This window comes from Clupea harengus, chromosome 11, assembly GCF_900700415.2.
Source record: "Clupea harengus chromosome 11, Ch_v2.0.2, whole genome shotgun sequence".
Taxonomy (NCBI): Eukaryota; Metazoa; Chordata; class Actinopteri; order Clupeiformes; family Clupeidae; genus Clupea; species Clupea harengus.
The window spans coordinates 9,410,277-9,433,869 of record NC_045162.1 but is presented as its reverse complement, the minus strand read 5'-3'; the positions used below and the strand labels follow the sequence as shown (position 1 = coordinate 9,433,869).

Sequence of the window (23,593 nt, the reverse complement as noted above, 5' to 3'; positions counted from 1 at the left end):
CGTTTTTAAATATAATTTTATAAACAATAAAAACACAGACAACTTTAATAGAGACCATTTTAAAGCAAATGGTTACATCACATGTTTAAGTACATTCGCAATTGTCAGGGAGATGAATTCATTTTCTCTCTTCCAAATCCTGATTAATAAATTGAGTAAGTTCTAAGGAAAGTGAAATTGAGTAAGTTAAGAGGAAAGAGTGTGACTCACAGTGCACACTAAGGCCCAGGTTAGGGAAAGTCAGTCTTATTTTCCTAAGTCTGAGGACTCCCCGTTTTTCCCCACAATGTGTTTTTCTGAGAATGCAGTGAGTGTTTTATTACCTTCTGACAGCAGGCAGGGTCATTGTGTGTGTGTGTGTGTGTGTGTGTGCACCCATATGTGTTCTGTGACAGCATATACCTCCCCTCCCCCCACTCTTTCTGTTTCTCTCACACCGCCCCAGATACAATCCACATACTGCCTTTACCTGTCTGAACGTGGAGCCACACCCAACACGTTCCCATCAGCCAATCACAGTGTGGAACAAAGACGCCCAAGAGGTAGACTTCCTGTCTCTGTGTGAGAGTGAGCAACCAGGACTCAGGCAAAAAAAGACAGACCGAAAGAGAGAGAGAGAGAGAGAGCGAGAGAGAGAGAGAGAGAGAGAGAGAGAGTTCTGGCGCAATCTCAGCTCAGCGCTGACTAAACACAACAGGGTCGAGTGGAGAAAAGGGGAGGGGGAGATTGTTTAAAGAAAACTGCCTACAGGATGAGATGGACTCGGCTATGAAACAACACTGAGAGGCAGAAAGAGAGCGAGAAGGAAAGAGGGCTGAGATAAGTGTCACTCTGTTCAGACTCGTTTGGGAATTTAAGGAGGGAGGTAGGAAGGAGGGGGAGCAACAGAAAGAGAGAAGGGGAGAGAGAGAGAGAGAGAAAGAAAAAGAGTGAGTGAGTGAGGAACAGAGAGGGGAGAGGCTCTGGTGGCGGTGTAAACATTTGTTTCTTTGGAGTGAGAAGTTGTGCAAAAAAGGACTTGGAGCAGGCAAGAAAACTGGATGAAACTTTTGAACAAGGGGAAACGCACCTTAGCAGGAACACGAGGGAGTCTGGCCTCTGAGCACACACACGCACAGAGAGAGAGATATGTGGAATGTGTGTGTGTTGTGCAACTCCTGCTAGCCTTCTGAGAAATCTCCTAAGAAAGAGGGGCAACACAGAGGTGGGGGAAAGACGGTGATCTCCCCAAATACCAAACTCAGGTGAGTCCTCAGCTCAGCTTGACGTTTTTTTTTCTCCTCTCCTTCCATTTACCACTAAACCACACAGTACTTCACGTCTAACTCAGGTTACTTGTGGCGGCGCTAAGGTTTGCTACTGTCCTTTCTGGCCACTCAAGGGTGTTCTCACACCCTTGACCTATTTCTTTTGACGTGATTTTGAAGTGACATGAATGACCACAGAATGTGGTCATTCATGTCTGTTTCCAGTGATCAACTATGGTGAAATAGTCTCTCTACTTCTCCTTTCTTTCTCTTTCTCTCTCTCTCTCTCTCTCTCTCTCTCTCTCTCTCTCTGCATAGCAGTTGGGCCTTGTGTATGACAGCTTGCATTCTTCACTTTCAAGCATACTTAGAGAAAAAGAGTCACTTGTAGTTCAACAGCCATTTTAGGACTGCTTCTTTCATATTGTTGGTAGATGTGAGGGAAAATGCACAGGGATGAAATGGAAAGACTAAATCTAAATCTAGAAATCAGAGTTTAATGTCACTAAAATCAGTTTGGTATGTACCAGACAATGATGTCATGTAACGACAAAGGTATGCAGGTTTTATAGTACTGTGCACAAGTTGGTGCTGTTGCAGTTTGCTGGTCTGTTATAAATCTTCTTACATTAAAAAAAAATGATTGGTCAAGTCTCGTTTTTTCTGATTTGGCAACAATGGCTCAATTGCACATCTGGATCATCCCCATCAGCCAATAAATGTGTTTTGTGATTGGCATTTTTTTCTCCAAGCCTTAGAACTGGCACAAGATGCACAGGTACTGTTTTAAAGAGATTCATGTCATGACATCTTTCAGCTAGCAAAGCATAATATACCATGCAATATTCCTTGCATTCCATGAGCATGTGCCTCTAACTGATGGTAAGGAAGATAGGAACATACCTGTCTAAAGTGGAGTTAAGAGCTTCAGCTTAGCCTAAGTCTCCTATTTGAACTGCAGATTGAATTATCTTAAAACTCACAATTATTGGCCTCTAAAGGACATAGAACTCCCAGGCATTTTTGTCACCAGTGATAGTTGAACCAAATGCTGTGTGATTAAACAGATGAGGTGTTCTTGTCATGGGGTGACCTTAGAAAAAGCAGCTAATTAATGTCATGCCTCTCTGCCGCCACAGGTTTGAGGAAAGTATGTAGCCATGGAAACCAGACGCACCAATTTGACTCATGCGGACACGCTGCGAGTAGGAGAGCGGGGCAGCCGTGATATCAGCCCACACACTGGCACGAGGAGAAGGAGAGAGAACGACGCGGGCAGGATGACCGAAAGGCCGCCGCGAGGCCGAGAACCAGACACCCCCCGGGGGTGGAACAGAGACATGGACGTGAGCTTCACCACCTTCAAGGGAAGAGAGGGAGAGACTGAGTGGACAGAGAGAGAGAGGAGAAGAGAGATGCCAAAGCGTCCCAATGGCAGGGTGGTGTCCATGCTGGAGCCAGGTCCTGTGGTGGAACGGGAGGGAGAAATGGGAAAAGGAGACACCTTTCCCAGGATGAGAAGACCCAGCAAAGACAGAGATAGAAGAGCGAACGTCATTCCAGAACAGGAGAGGAGGGGGAGAGACCGGGAGGTGGAGAGGGGGACAGACAGAATCCAAGAGAGACAGGGAAGGATTGAATCTGGCAACGGCGGCAGAGAGACGGACAGAGATATGGCCCGGAAGAGGGACAAGGACATTCAGAGGTATAGAGAGGAGGAGAGGCTAAGGGAGAGGGAAAGAGCACGGCTGATAGAGGACTGGAAGAGAAATGTGCAGAGAAGCTTGGACAGGGAGGACAGGAGAAGGGAGGAAGTGAGGGAATGTGACCCTAGCAGCCAAGAGAGGAGGCGTGAGCGGAACACCGAGGGCAATGACCCACGTGGAAAGCGGGAGATGGACAGAGAGAGAGAAAGACAGAGACCAAGTGACAGACCATTTCGATTTTACTCTCCCCAGCGACAGAGAGTGACAGGAGAGGAGAGAAGGATGGACAGTATGAGAGGGGTTAACAGGGACATGAGAGAATGCACGAGAGAAGGACGGAGGGATACAAGAAGCGAGGGCGAAAGCGACGGAGGCAGAGGGGAGATAAGGAGAAGAGAGGAAAACTCTGTGACACTGGAACACAAGCACAGTAGGAGCGAGGGAGACAATGAAGGAGATGGGAGAAGAGAGAGAGTGAGACAGAGACAGAAAGACAGAGAAAGAGAAAGAGGGAGAGAGGCAGAGCATTACAGACAGAGGGAGGGGGAGAGGGAGAGACAAAAGGGCAGATATTATGGCAGAGACAGACCAAGAGAGAGAGAGAGGGAGATGGAGAGCATCACGGAAACGCAGAGAGATGAATTTAGCGAGACACAGCGGAGGGGGAGGGATGACAGAGGTGGCAGAGAGAGGGAAGATGGCCGTCCATCCTCAAGAGATGACGTGGGGCCGCGTAGAGAAGGCGACCAGCTTACCGAGAGGCATACATACTCAGAGCGGGAGAGAGAGCAAAGGAGACCAAGAGAGAGGGAAAGGCAACGAGAGGACAGAGGGAACCATTCACCGAGCAGACCGCAGGTTAGGACGCAGCAGACGGCCCAGGGCAGTGGGGAGTTGATATCAGGGAGTGACCTGGAGAGCGAGCGCAGGCGGAGAGGAGCGAGGGACGGCACTGAAGGGAGAGAGTCAGGAAAGGAGAGCACTCCAGAGAGAGAGCGAGAGAGGAGAAGACAGAGAGAGCAGGACTTTTACAGACCCGCTCCGGTCCACGAAGAAAACAAGGTGCCTGTCAGTGAAGAGGTGGCAACACAAGAGGAAGAAAAGAGGGGGAGAGGTCACAATGAAGGGGAGAGAGAAATGAGCAAGACGGGAGCTGAGAGAGGTGAGAAGCCAGAGACAAAGACCATGAGGAGAATGTGGCTGGTGCCTGGCTCTGGGAGAGCAAGAAACTCCAGAGAATCTTCGCAAGAGGAAGAGCTGACTGAGAGAAAGAGCGAGACAGAAAGAGCCACAGAGACGGCAAGCGAGAGGCTGGAAGACAGGTACAGGAAACTGGAGAGAGCTGGAGAGTTTGTGGAGAACAGAGGCAGAGACGGGGAGAAAGAGGGCGGGTTTGAGAGGAGGGAGGGGGAGTCAGAGTCTGAGAGCACCGATGAGAAGGAGGCAAACGTGACGGAGGAGAGTGACCGAGAGAGGGAGGACGGGAGTGACAGTGGCGATCGCCTGGGAAGTGAGGGCCTGAGCGACCGAGAGAGCGTGGGAGTGTGGCGGGTGTCACCTTCCTTGGAGGATGGATTTGTGACCGTCTCCAGTGGAGGGGAGGACGTGGAGGAGGAGGAGGAGGAAAACTTTGAGGACTGCAAGGAATTCTGGGACAGCGGGGTCCGAGATGACGCCACCAGTCATTCCTACAGAGTTCCCGAGAGGGAGAGAGGTGTAGACGGATCGGAGGAAAGGATTGTAAAGTCAGATAAGGCTGGTACTGTCTCCTGTGTGGGCGGGAACAAGCTTCCCAGAAAAGAGGCAATCAAAAGGGCTTACCTTGATCTGGATAACCTAGAATCAGTGCGTGACAATCAGACCGAACACTCCAACCAAGAGTCCATCAACCGTAGGTCTCTTGACCTCACTGGAGACAGACAACCCAAACAGCAACCACCTCTGTCCAAAAACGGGGAAAGGGTTGAATATGAGGCTGCTGATGCGACACCAATCCTGCAAGAGGCAGAGAGGGAGCTTGAGACACAAACACTATCTAATGAACATTTACAAGAGGAAGTGACATCATCAGACATCCAAACCAATGCAAACTCCACACCAGAGGCCAATCCACTCCCACCCATGGGCACCGACATGCCGGGTAGTTTTGAGGATTATGGGTACGCAGTTATACCAGACCAGAGACAGGAACCTGAACCTTCCTCTGAACAGCCAGGTGGGGAGGAACATGAGGAGAGCCACCAGTCGGAGGAGGTGTGGACCACGGCAGAGGAGAGGAAACGCCACTCCCAGATGCCCCACCTCAAATGGGCCAAGAACGTGGTGCGAGAGATTCTCGGGGCCTCCGAGGACCGACGGCTGGAGGAGGTGTCTGAGGCTCAGACTGAGACACCCGCCGACCCAAACCAGACGTCTGAGGGCACGGAAGGTCTGCCAACACCGGAGCCCTTGCCAATCTACGCCACGGTCCAGAAAAGACCACAAGAACAGGACACGGACCCCGAGCCGCCGCCGCCACCAGAGGAGGAGCCGGTGAACTGGGAGGAGCCAAGAGGTAGTGTGGTGCATGCTGGGAACTTAACACCCACCGACGTGCATGTGGAGAGGGAGGTAGATGTGCATGTTGAGGGAGAGATGGGGGAGCATGCGGAGAGAGAGACAGATGCGGACACTGACATACAGACAAGTGCAGGCATCACTGACATACAGACAAGTGCACGCATACAGATACACGTAGAAGGGGAGGCACAGGAGTTGGGTGCTGGGCAAAGAGAGGTGTCAGTGCCAGGGGCAGACACGGACCCCGAAGTGGGGGCCGAGCCCGTTTCCAAGTCCAGAGACTCGTCTGTGGAGAGGGAGGCAGTGAAGGAGGCAGCTGGGGAGGGCAGGATAGGGGAAGTGATGACAACGAACAAGAGGGAGAATTACTTGATGCAGAGCACCAACAGCTTTCGGGATCTGGGGACAGAGGCGCGACTGAGGAGAAGGGGGTTCCGAAAGACGGTGGAGAAAGGCAAACCGGAAGAGGAGGAGGTGGAGGAGGAGGAGGATTTGGAGGAGGGAGATGCAGTGTCTAGAGACCGCAGGACCAGAATATTCCACTCAGGTAAGGCAGAAGGACAGCGAGGGTTAATGAGTTAATGCTGAATGCTTGACAGTTGCTGTGTGTAAGCACATGCAAAAAAAAAACCTCACTTTTTGCCAGCTTTTTTTTTTATCTGCATGTGCTCTCTGGCAAATTTGTGAATCCTTTATCTCAGCAGGCCCTTTGGTAGTGTTTGGTTTGGAGTGCAGGCTACATCATGTTATACCAGTTCCAAGGGTTAAAGAAGCATTATGGAGTTTTGGTCTAAAACTACTCCGCTAAATACCTAAAAGGCATTTAGCCAACACCACCAACAGCCCAGTTGGCACTTATAAAAGCTTGCTAACATGCTAACTGGCGTCTTTTCACGCCAGTGTCGTACTGTGAAGGCTTTTGTTACATTTTCACGGGGTGTTCCAACCCGAACCACAGAATTTCATAGTGCATAGCCTTGGCAACTAGTGGGAACGACCGGTGTGTTTATCTGTCCTTCTCATGATCATATTCCATCCAAATTAATTTGAAGATGATCACAAAAGTAATTGCTCATTAAAAACATACCTCAAAAAGTGGCAAATTGTGGGTTAACATGCTGAAGAGGCCATGGAGCAGGTGATTGTGTGAATCAGGTTTAATTTAGTTATTATTATGATACCTGTGATTATGATTCTCTGTTCATACGAGTCAGTGTTCAGGACTACAATTAATTCATTGTCTATCACAATTAATATGTTTTATGCATGAACGTGACTTAATACTGTGCCCTAGTTATTCTTCTTTTGTGAAGATCTGTTGGCCCATTGGATCTCTCTCCTCAAGGCTTTTAGTGGTCAGGAGAAAGAATGAAACAGAAACAGAAAGATCCATTTCATAGTGGGAAACGCATTATATATTCACACCATAATGTTGAGTCATGACAATAATCAACAACAGTTCCATAAGTTATCCGAATCCTACATCATAATATTGTATGTTGTTATCTATATTCTGGTTGAGTATGAAATGAATATCCTGTCAGATTTGATTTGACAGTTTTATTGAAGTTTCTTGCCTCTGTAGCTGTTGAAGTATTGCGTAGTAAGTAAGACTAGTCTGCTACGTGTAGATTTCCAAGGAAGGAGGATGTCACCCCGGCAGCTTCAAACAGTTTGGTTGGGTAAATCTGGAATTCCCACTTCTGGGAAGTGCGGGGTTGTGTTTCTCATACAAGGCTGTAAAGCCAGAGGGGGCAGGCTAGGCAGGTGCTCAGCTCAGACTTGCTCACTTCTCAGCACACACCAGACCAGAGAGAGGAGGCTTTTAAACAGTTTAACAGGAGGTTTGGACGCACACACACACACACATACACATACACACACACACACACACACACACACACACGCAAAGAGAGAGAGACAGAGAGAAATCAAGAGGGAGAGAGCCCTGCATGGGCCCTGTATGGCATTCTTTTGCTTCTATCTAGTTTCTGGGTCATGGCTGTGTTGGGTTGTTCTCTGCCGTTTTGTGTTTAAAGCGATGTGGTGTGTCTGTGTGTGTGTGTGTGTGTGCACGCTACTGCTGAATGTATCGAACCTTATTCTTTTTTCTCAGTGTATTTTATTCGTGTGAGTGTGGGTATATCTTTGGACCTCTCAATTTCGAATGCTACTCTGCTTGATGGTAATCTTGTCCGCTGTCACTGTATGTGTATGTGACAGTTGTGTAGAATAGCAATCCTTGCCAGCCTCACTGTGTGTACCCAAGTGTCACTATACATAAACGTGTGATATCTGTATGGGAGCTGTCCTGACTTATAGCATGGAGTAAATATGTGTCTGTGTGTGTGTGTGTTTGCAGAGGACGAAAACGATGAAATGCGTTTCAGCTGGAATGAAGTAGATCTAAGGTAAGAAGAAGGGGCAGTTGGGGACCCATTACCATCTTGCCACTCAAGACACCCCTTTGTCATCTGTTATCTTTACCAGTCAGTCAGACCTGTTAAAAGATGAGAAGAACTTTACATTAAATTATTGTATCTGAATGTTAATATTCAATATCAAGTTAATGACTTTACATGTTGGAAGTAACAGCTGGTATCATGACCTCTGGTATCATGACCGGCATCACATGACTTTCTGGGAATATCGCTAATAGTTTACATTGAATAAAGTGCTTAATTTCCTGAAACGGACTGTTAAGAACTCCTCCACTCGAGGGTTCCTGCTCCTGTGTGTGTGACTAAATGTATCCAATACATTCCTGAAAGTGGAAGGCAGCTTTATGCCTGTGTGCAACAGGGCAAGCACAGATAGAATCAGCAATTCCCGTACCATCTGGTGCGGACTTCAGTCTTTTATGAGATGGGTATAGCAAGATTTGAACATTGACCTTTAACATACATTCTGCTTTTCTTCATATATCCCTCTCTCTCTCTCTCTATCACACACACACACACACACACACACACACACACACACACACACACACACACACACACACACACACACACACACACACACATTCTTCCCTGTTTTTTCCTCTTTCTCCTCACCCCCTCAGGAAAGCGGTGGACTCCATTGGGAGGACGAAGAAAAGGAACTCTAAATTCTTCAGTAGGTGCCCCAATTCCCCTTCCACAAGCACGCCTTTCTCACTCTTGTCTTCACCCCTTTTCCTCCTTGTATCATGTCTTTTAATAAACAGGTCCAAATATCTAACGGACTAATCAGCTATTATCTAATGTGCTAGATGCCCACTGTAAGTTGCAGTGGTCTCTGTAAAAGAGTGCAAGCTTGGCGCGCGAGCTATGGTGAGACACGGGCTGTTTTCTGACTCTGCCCCGGGCTTTAGGACAGGTTAGAGCAGGCAGCCGATTTCTGTGGAAAAAAACAGCTGCTCCCTCTGCTTATTTATCATTCAAACAAGTATGTTGAGGGAGGAATTTGTCTCATAACATATCTGTTCCTCTCAATGGAAGTTCAATTTGTTTTTTTTTGTTTTTTTTATTCACTCCACCAGGGATTTTACTGTTGTCCCGCCCTCCACTCTCCTTTTTGTCTTTGACTTTCTACCATTTTCGCTTAGTTTCTTTTCTCTATTTTTGCCTTTCCCATATATTCATTTTTGTCTTTTTTTCCCTCTCTCTCTCTCTCTCTCTCTGTCAGACTCTCAGCTCTACCAGCAGTACAGTGAAGTGGTGTTGAACAGGGAGATCCTGCGGCAGTCGCACTCCGACACACTCTCAGTGTCCGACGAGCTTCCTGCAATCCCGGCATCCTGCTCTTCTGCGGCCCCCACCCCCAGCCCGGCCCAGCGGCCCTTGCCCCCGCTGCCGCCTGTTCCCCACCCCCACACTCTCATCCCCTCCTCAGGCTCCATCTCCAGCGGGACCTCCACCTTGCTCGTGCCCGCTCCACCCCCTCGCCCACCCTCGCCTCGCGTCTCCATCTCTGCCCAGTCGCAGTCGCTGTGGCAGGACCTGCCTAGCGTGAGGAACAGCGCTGAGCTGGAGGATATGAACGAGGACCAGAGGAGGCTGCAGGAGGTACAGAACTGCATTTCCCATCACCCATCATGTCATGGATAGACATGAGTGTGCATTGGAAATTATGGGTGTAGGAGGAATGTTTTACTTGCAAGTCTCGGGGGAACTGTAGTTTTCAGATGTCACATAAAACTCTGTTGACGAGGTGGTTTTGGTCGAGAACACGACAGTTGCGTTGAATAGCAGTATCTCTTCATAGGTCTCCAGGCACAAGAAAATATTTGTAACCTATGAGCAAACTACTGTATGTTGCAGGATCCTAGGCAACTGAGGTGTGTGTTTCTCTGCATCAGTGTTGAGTGGTTTGGGGTTTGTTTTTTGTTTGGTCATTGTCCTTACTATCTTACCTCACCACACGCATGCTAAAAGCCAGTGTGTGATTAACAGGTCCGATTTGAGGTGGTGACTAGCGAGGCATCATACAGCCGCAGTCTGGACATCGTGGTCGAGCATTTTGTCAAGAATAAAGACCTGAGTCCCCTGCTCACCACCCAGGACAGGAACTGGCTCTTCTCTCGCCTGGCTGACGTCAGGGCCATCAGTCACAGGTCAGTGAAGCGCATCACAGGATCAGGCCTCCGTTACTATGTGTCACTTATGGCCATGTCACTGTGTGCTAATGGTTTCTCAGTTACTGTGTGCTAATGTGCCATCAATTGTACTGTTTGGATAACCTTTCATCTCCTCCACTGAGCCAAACCCAAGGTTTGAAAGGAGCCGGTTTTATTGCTAAATCACACTGTGTTCAAGGTGTACTCAGCTGTTTTTTCTCTTCCACCAAATAAGAATAAAGTGCTATTAAGAACACTAAAAAGGTCAAATCACCGACTATCTTCAGGGAGTTTACACAAAATAAATCCGATAAACCTAATCATATCCCCTACAATCTGGTTACTATGATTTGTCTGACTGTTGTTCCATGGTGATGTCCAGTTTCCTGACCAAGCTGGAGGAACGCGTGGAGAAGGACACCTTGCACTTTGGCGTGTGTGACATCATCTCGAAGCACTGCCAGATGTTCCGCATGGTGTACGTGCCGTATCTCACCAACCAGTCCTACCAGGACAAGACCTACCAGCGGCTCATGTAAGTACAGTGTCTCTGTCCATCTACTTACTCCCAGCATGCACATCACTCTTAGCATGTTCCCACTCATTCTTATGGAATACTGGTCTACTCCATTGGTTCTCAGGCCTGCGACCCCCTACACACACACACACACACACACACACTGAAAATCTCATATCTATCCCTGTCTACTCCAATCACTAGGTGGAAACCAGAACAAATGAAATGCTCTTGGTTATCTAAATCGGCCAATCATGAATGCTGCAGAGGACCTCAGTTAGGTTTTCAGAGCAGGGCTGTGACCGTCTGGTCTATTCTCAGTGTAATACAGTTAAATAAACACTCAAAGAATGGGTTAACACGTGCATAGTACCAATTGCAAATTAGATATATCAAATCAATGAATCCATATCAAAGTTGCGTCTTGTGTCTCTGTTCCGTCAGGGATGAGAATCCGAGCTTCAAGCGATATGTTGAGAAGCTGGAGCGCAGCCCGGTTTGTCAGAGATTACCTCTGCGCTCTTTCCTCATCCTCCCCTTCCAGCGCATTACCCGTTTAAAGCTACTGGTGCAGGTACACACCATTCTCCTCCATGACACGTGTTTTCTGTCGTTGTCTCTCCATCGCTACCCTCCTTTGAAATGCAGAGTAGATCTGGTAAACGTTTGTATTTACCATCTGGTTGTTTTTTTCTCTAGAACATTGTGAAAAGAACCGCTCCTAAAACAGAAGAGGAAGCTCAAGCCAGCAAAGCTATGAAGCTCTTAGAGAAGGTGAGAACCACACACATCTTACTCTTTCAATCTCTCGACAAAATTCTGGAATTGCCTGTCAAATAACGTTTATTTTTCTTTTCTTTTCTCTGCAGATGATTCAGGACAGCAATGACAGCATTACTCAGATGAAGAGTATAGAGTCACTGGTGTCTCTTAGTGCCAAGGTGGACTTTGAATGCAAGGTGAGACCTAAAATAAAACAACTGACAAAGAAATAAATAATCTGATATTTTCTATTTACATTTACATATCTGTTCATCTGACTGTTTTACCCACCAAACTGTTTGAAGAAGGGGCTATGATGAAAATGAAGACACAATGGGATATAAATGATATCGTCTACTTTAGACTATAGTGTTGATTATAGTGTTGTTTTGTTTATTGTTTGATTGTTTGTCAGACCCTGCCCTTGATCAGTCAGTCCCGTCGCATGGTGTTGATGTTGTTTTGTTTATTGTTTGATTGTTTGTCAGACCCTGCCCTTGATCAGTCAGTCCCGTCGCATGGTCAGAGAGGGCCTGGTGACGGAGCTGATGGATTTCTCCATGAAGGAGACTGAGCGGAGCATCTACATGCATCTCTTTAATGATCACCTGCTGCTCTCACTGCACAAAGAGTGAGTGGATTGTGGATCACACACACACACACACACACACACACACACACACATATATATATATATATATACGCACGCATGCACCCACGATTGGTGTTTTTGTCTGTGTTTGTTGTGAAAACACTGTAGGCTAGTAATTAACTTGATTTAATTGTAGAAAACGGACCATAAAAATTTTAATTCGGCTACCAATGTATAGGGGATACAGTTGGCAAAAGACTCAAGATAGCCTTATTTTCAAATCTCAGCCTGCTGATTGTGCCTTTGTAGTAATGATCAAAAGCTCCAAAGACATGTTTCACAACCACAGCTGAATCATTACTGAAGGAAATGTTGCCACAATGGGTTTTACAGTCTGGAGATGACTATGTGAATCACACAACTGTCACTCTAAGCCATTACAGGTCATGAAAGTGTGTACTTTTGTAGCAAAGAGTATATACAATTTATAATTTACCAAACAACCACTGAAATTGATGGTGGTGCTGACAATAGGACTCAGGTGTTTTACTTGTGTTGTCCTGACTGTGTTAAAAAGGAATTGAAAAGATGAGGTTCATTCTGAATAATGACAAGCTTATGTGGCTTAGCAGAAAGGCAGCGCATTAATAAATGGGTGGATGAATACGTTTGTGGAGCAAACCCTCCAGTTGTACGTTTCCCACGATCAAAATAGACAAGTTTGTCCGCTTACTGTTGAACTAGCGCCACAGCCCATGTTTTAACTGGAGCGAAGTGACTCAGTGTTCTCTTTTGTTTAGCATGTGTTTTTCAGAGAAGTAGTTGGTAGTGTTTTTCACGCATCACTTTAGATCACCTTTTTTGCCTCTTGTTTTTTTTATTCTCTCTCTCTCTCTCAGGGGTGGGAAGTTTACAGTGATTGATCATGCTCCTGTGAAGGAACTGCGCGCCGAAAACTGTCGGGTCAAGTTGCACTCCCTGCAGAAGAACGTCTTCCGCCTTTACTTGTCCAAAAAATCTGTACTGCTGAGGACGGACACGCTGTAAGTGGGAGAGTCAGGGTGTGTGACAAACACACACAATGTCTACACAGTCTGTTTTACACATTTTTTCACATTTCCGTTTATTCCTGATGACTGGCCATGCTTACATTCAGCCTCACGCTAATCCTATTAGTCCATTCACTGTGATAACATGGATAGCTTTGCTTCCTGTTTATTAGTAGGTAAACCTTTTCTCGTCTGTCCGTGTGTGTGTAGGAGTGATAAATTGCGCTGGATCTCAGCCGTTTCCAGCCCCCACTCTGAGATCGACTTCACCGCAGCCCAGGGTATGTGTCACACCGCTCCTTCCACAGGAAGCTATGTCGTAAACAGGCCAGCGCTCAGGCGGTTCCAGTAAAGTCACCAGTGTCAGGGCGACAGGAGGGTGTGGCGCCCTCTGCTGTTTTTCCTGGAAACAGGAAGAGCTCAACTCTAGCCACACACAAACAGATCAGATGACGGTTCAGTCACCGAGGGACATGAGATTAGTAGCATTAGGTGTTTAATCAGGGCTGGAACGTAATCCACAGACACTTCTATCTGAAAGAGAGAGTTGTGTAACCAGCCAGAGACGTTAGAGGAAGCATGTTGGTTCTTGTTGACAAAACCCCAAATGTTTTAATTGTTCTGACTGCAGCCTCTCGCTCCCTCCCTCGCTCTCTTTCTCACACACACAGATTTTCCTCAGATGCAGTGCATACGTGCCTACATGGCCCAGCAACCAGATGAACTCGGTCTGGAGAAAGCAGATGTCCTATTGGTCCATCAGCAGAGTAGTGATGGTAAGTTGGACCACGTTTCCCACAAGGGTTCCCACCTAGGGTTCACATGTCTGAGGACACAAGATTTTTTTTAAATTTTTAACAAATTTCAGCATAAATGTCTCCGGGTGTCATAACCTTAAAACTAGTGAGTAACCTACACAAAAAAACATTATGTCACGAACATTGACCTGATTCCCTCCCCTCTCATGCAGGCTGGGTGGAGGGAACAAGGATGTCGGACAGACATCGAGGGTGGGCCCCTGTCTCGCACCTGGAGACCATCACCAATGAAAAAGCACGGCAGCGTAACCTCATGGATACCCATAAAATCACCACAGCGACTGCAGCTCTCTGAGTGTCCACACACACACACGCACGCACCCTCACTCAGGAAGGTTAACTTCAGACTACTGGATTCTTCAAGACACCCTGCCCTCCAGACACACAGACTGGATGTAGCCCCCTGAGCATCGTCAGGGTTTCTCAACCAAACTAGACTTTTTGCTGGGACCCGTGGGAGAACCCCCAGAATACCTGGGCTCGGACAGCTGGCTCACAGAGCCCCGTTATTGTCGCTCTGCAACACAAAAGCTGACGAGCGTCGGGAGCACAGCTGGAGGCAAGACTTGCCAGACCGCGCTCCAGCATCACTTTCCAAGTCACGTGGGGATATGGATGAACTCAAGCTGGAAAAGCAAGAGGGAGCTGCCCGAAACATGGTGAAGCCACGAGACTCTTTTGTCTTACTGTGCTCCCAGGCCTTGCAAGTCGACTTGCAAGTAAGATAGCTGTTTAAAGGTTAGAGAGAAATGGGAGGTGCATCGCTAAGCTTTTTTTGTTGTTGTGAACTTTGTAACTCTGCTTCTTGGGAGTGAACTTTGTATGATATTTGAACTGTAATTAACAATATAGTTTTACTTTTAACAAAAATTCATATAAGCACACCACACTGATCCTGGCTATGGTTTACCAAAGTAAAAGGACCGATTTAGACTTCTGCTTCACCGCTGTGTGCATTTTTATTGAACTGTAAACATGCAGTGCTGGTGTACATCCTGCATTGCCTGGTGTGATATGGAAATGGCAATAAATCTGTATTGTATCGCAATCAGTCAACTCTCAAAATGTTTTACTGTACATATTTAAATATTTTAAAGCTTTTGTAATGTTCTTGTGGAACAGCTGACAATCAATGTGCAGTTGCCATGGCTTCCCCTTTGACACAATAGAACAAATGTACAGTGAAAAACCTAGGAAACATAAAATATGGGAACATTACTCTTAACCTCAAAGGTGTGTTTTTGCATTCAATGCATTTTTTATTTACAACAAGCTCCTGAAAGCCACCGAGAGCTGGCCTTGTGCATGTGGTTAATGGGAATTTCAATGCAAATTCAGTAAAACATGGAGATAATCGTCATCACACCAGGTCAACAAATTCACAACATGAATAGAATGTTACAATACATACATTCCTGACAGGGGAGGCTGGCCAGTACAGCGTCCACTACACAAGTACATAGCAACATCAGTCAGAAGTAAGGTTGCAAAAGTAAGGTTGCAAAATTCCAGGAATATTCCAAGTTGGAAACTTTCCATGGGAATTAACGGGAATATACTGGACATTTTGGGGTAATTTATATTAACTGTATTTACCTTGTCATACATGACAAAAACATTTTGTTTCGTCATAAGCAGACATGCATGCAAACATTTCTAATACACGTTTTACAAATGAAATTTTTGACTTTGAATCCATTTGTGAATAGAACTTTAATGGATTATTTCATTGAACAACAAAAACATGAATTGAATAAAATAAATGTGTTCCCTATGATCCCCACTCCAAAAAAGTCCCATTCTTAAATTAAGCATTTAGTTAATCTTTTAATTTACAGTAATTACTTTTATTTTCGATAAGTCGCCCAACTTGTGCTTTTTTGATGGACCCCAACAGCCGCGAATAATCAAGGTGATGGTGTACTTTTGTGTGGACATACATACATCCTACTCTCACTCTTGTAAAAAGTTAGCCTACTGTATACAAATAAACTTGGTATTAAAATGAACATGGCTTTAGTGTAACAAGTAATCAATATGCTAGGTAATGACAAAGACGTCCAAAAACAACAGAAAGTCATAGGTTTTTTTTGTTCTGGCAGACAATGTTCCCAACTAGCTGCATCCAGGGTCCAGATGAGCTAGGCTTGCCTAGTCTTGTTTTCAACTACATTTAAGTTCACTGTTATAAGCTAACTTTTGCACACAAAAAAAGGGTCAAAATTTCCAAAATTCCCAAGCTTAACTTCCCATGGAAAGTTTCCGGAAATGTTCCGCCCCTTTGCAACCCTAGTCAGAAGAAGGATAAGACAACCAGGCCAGATAGAGACTTTAGTGTCACATTGATCATTATAACTGACATGGTATTGAAAGGTCCCCCCCCCCCTCTGACAACCATGTTATTCTTGAGGAGATGCTTTGCAATTTCTTAATCCAATAAAGGCATGAACTAATTTAGTTTCTGCAGAAAGGACTGTTGTTATTAGTAGAGGAGTATCAAGGTAAACTCTAGTGTTTCTGCTTCATTCTTGACTATTTCCCAAAGTGATTGGTTCCTGAGGAGAACTGAAAAGTCCCGGACCCGTAATCAATAATGGCAGACACTGAAATGACATCAGTGATGCAAGCAAACAAACAAACTTTTTTTCTCTCCTGGCGACAAGATGAACCAGTCCATGATTGGCCAGAGTTGATTTAAGAGTAGCTGTTTATTTTATCCCCCCCCAGAAAGCTTCCCTCCATTCTCTCTCTCGCTCACTCTCTCTCTCTCTCTCTCAAAAAGAAGAAGTACAAAAGACAAGTCTGCAAAACTAAAACAATCCAGCTACTCGGCACCAGTTAACACTGCTTACATTCACACAGTCACTCACGAACGCAGTGCTAAAACAGAGGGCAGTATTACTGCTGGCTATGAAGTCATGACATGCTTACAGGTCTAGAGGGCGACTTGGTGTTGATGACTGAGGAAAAATCACGTACATAAGAGCACCTGAGCGTGTCTCCCTAACCATTAATGCCACTGACCGGAGCCAAGACGTTAGCCGTGCCTGCGGATCTGAGGTTTATAAATACGAGGTTTTAACTTAGTGACCATCTCTTTTAGCTCATGTCATACATCACACAAGCTGCAGCGCCGTCAACTGGTGCTCCTAGCATGGCAGATTACAAAGATTTGAGGTTGTTATTCTTCCCTGTGTCAGAGGGAGAGATTGTAAAACCATATCCCATCACTAATAAAACTGTATAGAGGTCCCAGAGAAAAATTATCATAAAAATCAACCTAAAAATCGCCCTAACACTGAGGTATTTCAAAATGGCCAAAGTTGGGTGAGAGGAGTAGTCTTGTGGTTGTCTAATGGCTGCAAGTACAGAACTGATGACAGTACCCTTCAAACTCTACACTTGCACAACGTAGTCCACTGGAAATGTTAACGAACATAGGTCCCTAAAACATAAAACAATAAAAAAATGTTTTTTTAAATAAGTTAAAAACTTCACTTGAGACTGCGTGTGATATTACATTCGACATTAAGCTCGTTACCGTCTCAAACACAGGTACAATAAAACTAGGTATTCTATCGGTCAAGCTCTTCCAAAAGCCTACCTCTACTTAATTTGCCATGGCAAGGGGCCGGTGCATTAACCAGTGTTTTAAGGGGACCATAACCACAAACAGAGGCCCCTGGTAAAATCTATGGGACACGACAGCTTCCACTGAGGAAACACACACACACACACACACACACACACACACACACACACACACACACACACACACACACACACACACACACACACACACACACACACACACACACACACACACACACACACACACACACACACACACACACACACACACACACACACACACACACACACACCAGTGGGAGGGTACATCACAGTACACCGGGGAGCAGACGCTTCAACTGACTCCAGCATCTATGCTCTGTGCCTCCATGGCTGCGGGCTGTATCAGTCTGGTACAAAACATGAAAGAAGAGGTGCATGATGGTACATTAGAATACAGTGTGATTCATTAGAGAACAGCAGGAAGGACATAGAGCTACAAGATTCCACTACCGTGGGTCTGCGCCTTTCAACCTGGGGAGGGAGAAAAGATCACAGATTAGTTTTCATATTAGATTTAGGCTTTAGAGTCACACCATTTTGTTTTTAGTAACCAAATATGAACTTGCCTTTGTTTTTGTTTTTTTAAATAAACATTACGCATTAAGACCAAAAAAGTAATTGGTCTGTCAATTCTTTCTTTACATATTAAAACATATTAGTACATATTAACCATTTTTGATAGGCGAATATCCTACAACAGTGTCCACAAATGGTTATTCAGATATTTGTGGGGGTAGACAAATCACGTAATTAAATGAATAAAAGGGAAAGCACTAATCCCATTTCTTTGTATATTGCCTCAAATGTGCCTCACTCCTCAAATGAAAACTAAAACTAGTGTGCATATCATCTCCACAAATGAGCAATGTAATTATCTTAAGTGGATATTTGCCAAAGTGGCCCATGTTTCCATATCTTCCCATGATTCGGTGTATGTACATAAAAAACAATGAATCGAATAGGGATACTAGCATCCAAACAGTCATGCTTAAAACTGTTATTCAGTTATCCATGCACACCTCTAGCTAGCATGTGGCACATGTTATTTAACAGCACACGGCTCCAACAAGCCAAGGAGCGCTAGTGCCATCACCACTCAGTCACCTGTAGGAGATGGGCAGGAGCAGGTTGTTCTTCTTCAGGGCCTGCACTTTGCTGAGGGTCTGCGGGTCCAGTGCGAGGAAGCAGCGCCGGGCGTAGTCCAGCAGCTTCTCCTTGGACGGCTCGAACTCGCCCACCTCCGCCACCTTCTCCGGGGCCACCAGCAGCAACTCGGCGATGGGGGTGGTGGACGCCACCGTGTTGCGGTCCACCCCGTGGATCTGAAAGGCCTTGGACATGTTCTTCAAGCGCTGGTAGGTCACCAGGATCTTCTTGTAGCGGAACAACACGCCTGTGGGATCTTTGACTGAGAGAGACAAGGGGGGGGAAGGGTTCTAGTTACGCTGTCCGATCAGATCCACCTCTTCCAGCATATACACATCAATTAGTAATTTTGAATTGTGAATGATCTTTGACTGTGAATGAAAATGCAAGGCTTTAAAACACAGTTTATACTTATTGGTAAAGAAAGTGCTTAACAAATGAAGAAAAGGAAGCTGAAAGGTTTATAGTCGGGCTGGATTTTCACCATGTGAATGGTGACGATGGACCTGATGTCCAATTGCATCGTTCTCTCTTTGCAAATGTAAACGTATCCATTTTTATCTTCTTAGTAATTGTGAATTATGAATTCTATCCCCCTCCCCACTTTCCTTTTCTTTTTAAAGCCAGTCTCACCTCTCTGTCGCTCCCTTCCCCGGGAGATGCGGAACACCCGCCTCCTCTTCATGCCGGGAAGGCCGCTGTTGTTGTGCCCCCCTGCTCCCATGTTGCGCAGAGTCATGGTCTCTGTCATCACATCCTGTCCTGACATCATTTCCTCTTCCTCCAGATAATTGTCCTCCAGGAACTCTTCTTCCTCATCTCCAATGAGTGAAAGTGCCTCTGTGAGGAAGACAGTCATTCACAAAACAACCAGAATAATGATGAAAATATCCATTGCTTATTATATACAACCAGTCATATGGTCAATTACCTTTATAGCACCAAAGACACACAATCACAGACAGACAGACAGACTAAAAACACACACAGAGAAACTAAAAACACATACACAGAAACTAAACACACAATCCTTTACCTGGCAGGTCACTCATCGTTCTGTTGTTACTGCTGTTGAGGGACTGAGAGTGGGGGGAACCAAACAGAGAGCCCATCTGATTATTGACAGGTCCACTTTTGGAGTTGGATGAGGGCAGGGAGGGCCTCTGGAATGATTGGTGGCTGGCAGAACGTTGGCCATCAGACTGCTGGTCTGTGGGATTAAGGGATGGTAAATGACCAAGATAAATGAATCAATCGATCAATCAATCCAACCAACCAGGCTGAATTCATTAACAATTCTAATAGATTCAACAACATTAATGCACATTTGGCCAAAGAGTTATTCACTTTTCCAGATTTTTCATCATAATCTAATGATCCAAGTGCTTTTCACCTCGATCATTCTCTCGTCGTCGCCTCCAGGAGAAGCTTCTGGAATCGTTACCTGCCAAAAGAGAGTGACTACGTTAGGCTCTGCCACATGTCAGCTGAGCCTCCTGAAGTTGGCTCTAGGATCACCAAGTGAAGACACCTGAGCATCGACTTTCATGGTACATTACCCTGCCTCCTTGTATTCTCTAACCAACAAACACAAACATCCCAACCCGCCATTGTCCTGTTCCCAGAAACAAATTACCGAAGTAACAGAGATGAGTAAACATCGGTGCCACAAAAGGCCTGTTGGCCACTACTGTCACCTTTCTGTTGGTTGAGAGCGCCTTGGAGTGAAGAAAGAGGTAGGAGTGAAGGAGTGGAGAGAGAGAGAAATGAGTGAAGGTGATGAAGATAATTTTAACACTGTTAATGACTTAAGAATATAATAATCAAGTGCCTTGTATTATTAATAACCGCATATGAATCATGTGCTTATGAAAGCAGGAACATGGCTTTTCTGTGTGTGTGTGTAACTTAGATTATTAGGTGCCACTAAGTCTGCATATGTACAAGAGCATGTTTAGACCAGAGGTGATAAGAAGGGTCGAACTGTGCTTCTTCCGACCTTGTGCAAAACTTCCATCCTTGCCTCGGACGCCAGAAATCCACTGCGTGGTTACTCTGCTGAACGCTAAACTTCTGTCTATATAAACCTTGTGCGATGTTTATCATGGCTTCACTTTCAGCCTTGTGCTGGGAGTGAGCCCGATTGCAATTGTTGTTTGTCTAATAAATATACTTATATGCAGCTCCGGAGTCCTGAGGTAACTAGGGTGAATAATTTACCTAACAGAAGGAGTGAAGAGAGAGAGATGAGTGAAGGAGTGGAGAGAGAGAGAGGAGGCACTGGCATGGCCTTTGGGAGAGAGAGGGAGGAAGAGGCCCCCCCATACACCTCTTCCATCAACCTGCTTCCCTTTCTTTTCATCTTCTCAATAACCTCCCCACCACTCACTTTATTCATTTTCTTCCTTTCTTTTTAAAAACGCTTTTCTGTCAACTCGTTCCCCTTTCTCTCACTCCTTCGTCACCCTCCCTCCCTACCCCACCCTCACCGTTGCTCTCCTGGCTCTTGGTGGAGGAGATGAAGCGGTCCAGCTGGCAGCGCAGGAAGTCCCTCTCCTCCTCCAGGTCCTCAATGCGCTTCTGCAGCCATGAGTTCTTCTCCAGGGAGATCTGCAGCTGAGTGCGCAAGTTTGTGATCAACAGGTAGGAGCTGCCTGGGGCTGGGGGTTCAGCACCTACATACATACAAACACACACACACACGTGAACACAGTTCAGGTCACTGTGGTTTCATTATAGGATTTTACAGTGAGACACACACACACACACACACAGACATGTGTACACACACGCACACAAATGTACACAGTGTTCAGGAGGTCTTTAAAAACATTACCTTATTAAGTAAAAAAAAAATACATCTTGTGTCATCCCCATGCATTCCAGTTGCACAGCACCACAGTTCGAGAAATTACTAGTTGAGGCATGGCTTTTCCTACAAGCAATTCCTACAAGTGTCAAATGTAATGCCAAAACGTGCTTGACAATCCCAAACAATGTAATGAGAAGGTGATCTTGACATTTTCTGATCATGTCACAGTCAACATCATTAATTTCCCCTAAGAGCTCTCGGCCTAGGTACGCCTAATACCCACCTTCAAAGCTTTGTTCGGGCTGACTGTAAAAGCTGCCAGATTGTTCAAAGTTATTCTCCTCAAACGGGATGGAGATCTCATAGGCGTCTTCGTTCTTTGGAGCTGCAGTGGGAAACATCACACACATGCTCTGAAGCTTAGCAATATACTGGCTACGGCAATGGGGGGACGGTTGCACTACCAATAATGTTCAGATGTTCACGCAAAACATGCAACGTCATTAATCAATTAGTAAGCAATGCAGGCTCACGTTACCCAATGCAACGCATTTGCACGAACTTAAAAGTCGGAATGGACTGACGTTTGATGGGTTCACTTTAATTCTCAATGCTGATAGCAAGAAACTGGGGCATACATTTACTTCTCACGTGACGATATTTAGTGTTAAGTAGACGGTTTGAAGTCTATGTGTCAAAACCATGCACAAGTCCGTCCACACCAGTGTAGCAACGAGTTTTCACTACATAAAGCCTCAACTGTAAAACTTACCTTGGAGCTCGCGTGAACTTCCATGCTTCCGAGTCGTGGGGGTCTCTGCATTGTTCATATTTCCTTTCTATTGCGAGGGTCTCTATACTGAGAAATTGGAAAACAAAACACAATAGCCTGGTTTTTGGATGGCGTCGCAAAAAAAGTCTATCACAGATCTTAAGAATGAAACGTTTTCAAACGATCCTTGTCGATCACCGTTGCAACCCAACAAGCTTTGCAAAGGTTTATCAATCTGATAGTCAAGCTAGCGTAGCTATGTCAGTTATGGGACAGTTTGTTAAAAATCGGCCATTCTGTTTACCAATCGATATGCTAAATGTAATAATAGATTAACCCTATAATTCCATGACAACGCGAACGTAGCCGATAACACACACAGGTCGGTATTTAACCCCGTTACGATAGCTATGCTAGGCTAACTACAACTATTGCTACAGTTTCTTGCACATATGACGGCGAAGCCCGCTAGCAAGCTATTGACAACTTACTTCACGTAAACCCGAAATGGCAAGAATAGCCGTGGCAGCAAAGCCTCATCCAATGCTTTGAAGCAGTGCAAATGATACAACCCCATTTTCTACATTCTCAGCATTTAGCAAGTTAGCGACCTAACTAAAACACCTAACTAGCCATAGGGTACGTGCACAACACATTACATATGCTGCTGTCAGTATGGTGATAAATCAAGAGCAAGTTGGCTACCTCTCGGAGACATTTTCGGGGACATATCATTTATTCTGAAATTAAAGCGCAGTCTGGATACGAACACGATAGCTATCGAAAACAGGTAACTGCCAAACGACTCTGAGCTCTTCCTGTAGTCTGATAACTAGCTTAGTTAGTGATTTTTCTTCCAAGCAAGCTATCTAGCTAGCTAGCTCAATTGCAAAGTATAATTCCGCCATGCCAGTAACCTACAATAAAATGTAGTCGTGTACAAACCTATTTGCAGCTCAAACAGCACTGCATTAAAAAACGAAACGTGTTTCCTTCGATGAACAATTGTACCATCCACTTGCATTAACTAAATAACTATGCTAACAATAACAATTAACAACGTTTTCACTGTGCCGTCTTCTTGTGACGCATTTCCGGTGGAGGAAAGCAGGTAAGAAACCGTTTGCATATATTCATTTCATTTGCAAAGCGAAGGATTTTTAGGGACCATCACGAACTACCCTTATCTTTTCAGTCTGGAACGGTATAGTATAAACATTCAGGATGTAATCTCTCATGCGGGCACAAAAAAAGTGCGCATCTAAGCCCTACCAATGTTTTTAGGTTGTTTCCTAGGAAAAGTGAACAATACAAAGTCCAAGGATGGTTTATGGCAGTGGTTCTTAACTGGTCTGGCCTTGGGACCCACAATTTCCTATG

General features: G+C 45.4%; 2 protein-coding genes across 5 annotated transcripts; one reads left to right on the top strand and one right to left on the bottom strand.

Annotated features, from left to right (window-relative positions):
• Positions 1 to 448: 448 nt before the first annotated feature.
• arhgef5 (Rho guanine nucleotide exchange factor (GEF) 5) lies at positions 449 to 15,082 on the top strand. Of its 2 annotated transcripts, none has more exons than XM_012829129.3 (15): positions 449 to 1,244; positions 2,387 to 6,059; positions 7,875 to 7,923; positions 8,577 to 8,629; positions 9,182 to 9,561; positions 9,949 to 10,109; positions 10,495 to 10,647; positions 11,074 to 11,203; positions 11,329 to 11,403; positions 11,499 to 11,588; positions 11,880 to 12,022; positions 12,883 to 13,026; positions 13,243 to 13,313; positions 13,704 to 13,808; positions 14,003 to 15,082. In XM_012829129.3, the coding sequence occupies exons 2-15, from the start codon at positions 2,408 to 2,410 to the stop codon at positions 14,143 to 14,145; spliced, it is 5,349 nt and encodes a 1,782-aa protein (XP_012684583.3). In that variant the 5' UTR covers positions 449 to 1,244; positions 2,387 to 2,407; the 3' UTR covers positions 14,146 to 15,082. The 2 variants fall into 2 exon arrangements, with proteins under 2 accessions (XP_012684583.3, XP_031432857.2); XM_031576997.2 differs by having other exon boundaries at positions 457 to 1,244; positions 2,387 to 5,507.
• Positions 15,083 to 15,084: 2 nt separating this feature from the next.
• Positions 15,085 to 23,329, bottom strand: ccdc106a (coiled-coil domain containing 106a). Of its 3 annotated transcripts, XM_031576999.1 has the most exons (11): positions 23,159 to 23,329; positions 22,214 to 22,300; positions 21,725 to 21,826; positions 21,119 to 21,304; positions 20,023 to 20,073; positions 19,666 to 19,839; positions 19,263 to 19,469; positions 18,588 to 18,891; positions 17,934 to 17,954; positions 17,737 to 17,830; positions 15,085 to 17,614 (listed from the first exon to the last, which is right to left on the bottom strand). In XM_031576999.1, the coding sequence occupies exons 2-10, from the start codon at positions 22,269 to 22,271 to the stop codon at positions 17,776 to 17,778; spliced, it is 1,158 nt and encodes a 385-aa protein (XP_031432859.1). In that variant the 5' UTR covers positions 22,272 to 22,300; positions 23,159 to 23,329; the 3' UTR covers positions 15,085 to 17,614; positions 17,737 to 17,775. The 3 variants fall into 3 exon arrangements, with proteins under 3 accessions (XP_031432859.1, XP_042565001.1, XP_031432860.1); XM_042709067.1 differs by lacking the exons at positions 15,085 to 17,614; positions 23,159 to 23,329 and adding an exon at positions 22,919 to 23,150 and having other exon boundaries at positions 17,666 to 17,830; XM_031577000.2 differs by lacking the exons at positions 15,085 to 17,614; positions 23,159 to 23,329 and adding an exon at positions 22,705 to 22,894 and having other exon boundaries at positions 17,666 to 17,830.
• Positions 23,330 to 23,593: the final 264 nt, after the last annotated feature.

Bases quoted from the DNA above. Each gene is read 5' to 3' on its own strand.
- arhgef5 (XM_012829129.3), top strand. From the start codon at position 2,408: ATGGAAACCAGACGCACCAATTTGACTCATGCGGACACGCTGCGAGTA. The intron at 6,060-7,874 runs GTAAGGCAGAAG...GTGTGTTTGCAG, and splicing joins GACCAGAATATTCCACTCAG to AGGACGAAAACGATGAAATG. The intron at 10,110-10,494 runs GTCAGTGAAGCG...GGTGATGTCCAG, and splicing joins GTCAGGGCCATCAGTCACAG to TTTCCTGACCAAGCTGGAGG.
- ccdc106a (XM_031576999.1), bottom strand. From the start codon at position 22,271: ATGAACAATGCAGAGACCCCCACGACTCGGAAGCATGGAAGTTCACGC. The intron at 21,827-22,213 runs GTAAGTTTTACA...TTCCCACTGCAG, and splicing joins AAGTTCACGCGAGCTCCAAG to CTCCAAAGAACGAAGACGCC. The intron at 18,892-19,262 runs GTGAGACTGGCT...TGTCTCTCTCAG, and splicing joins GGGAAGGGAGCGACAGAGAG to TCAAAGATCCCACAGGCGTG.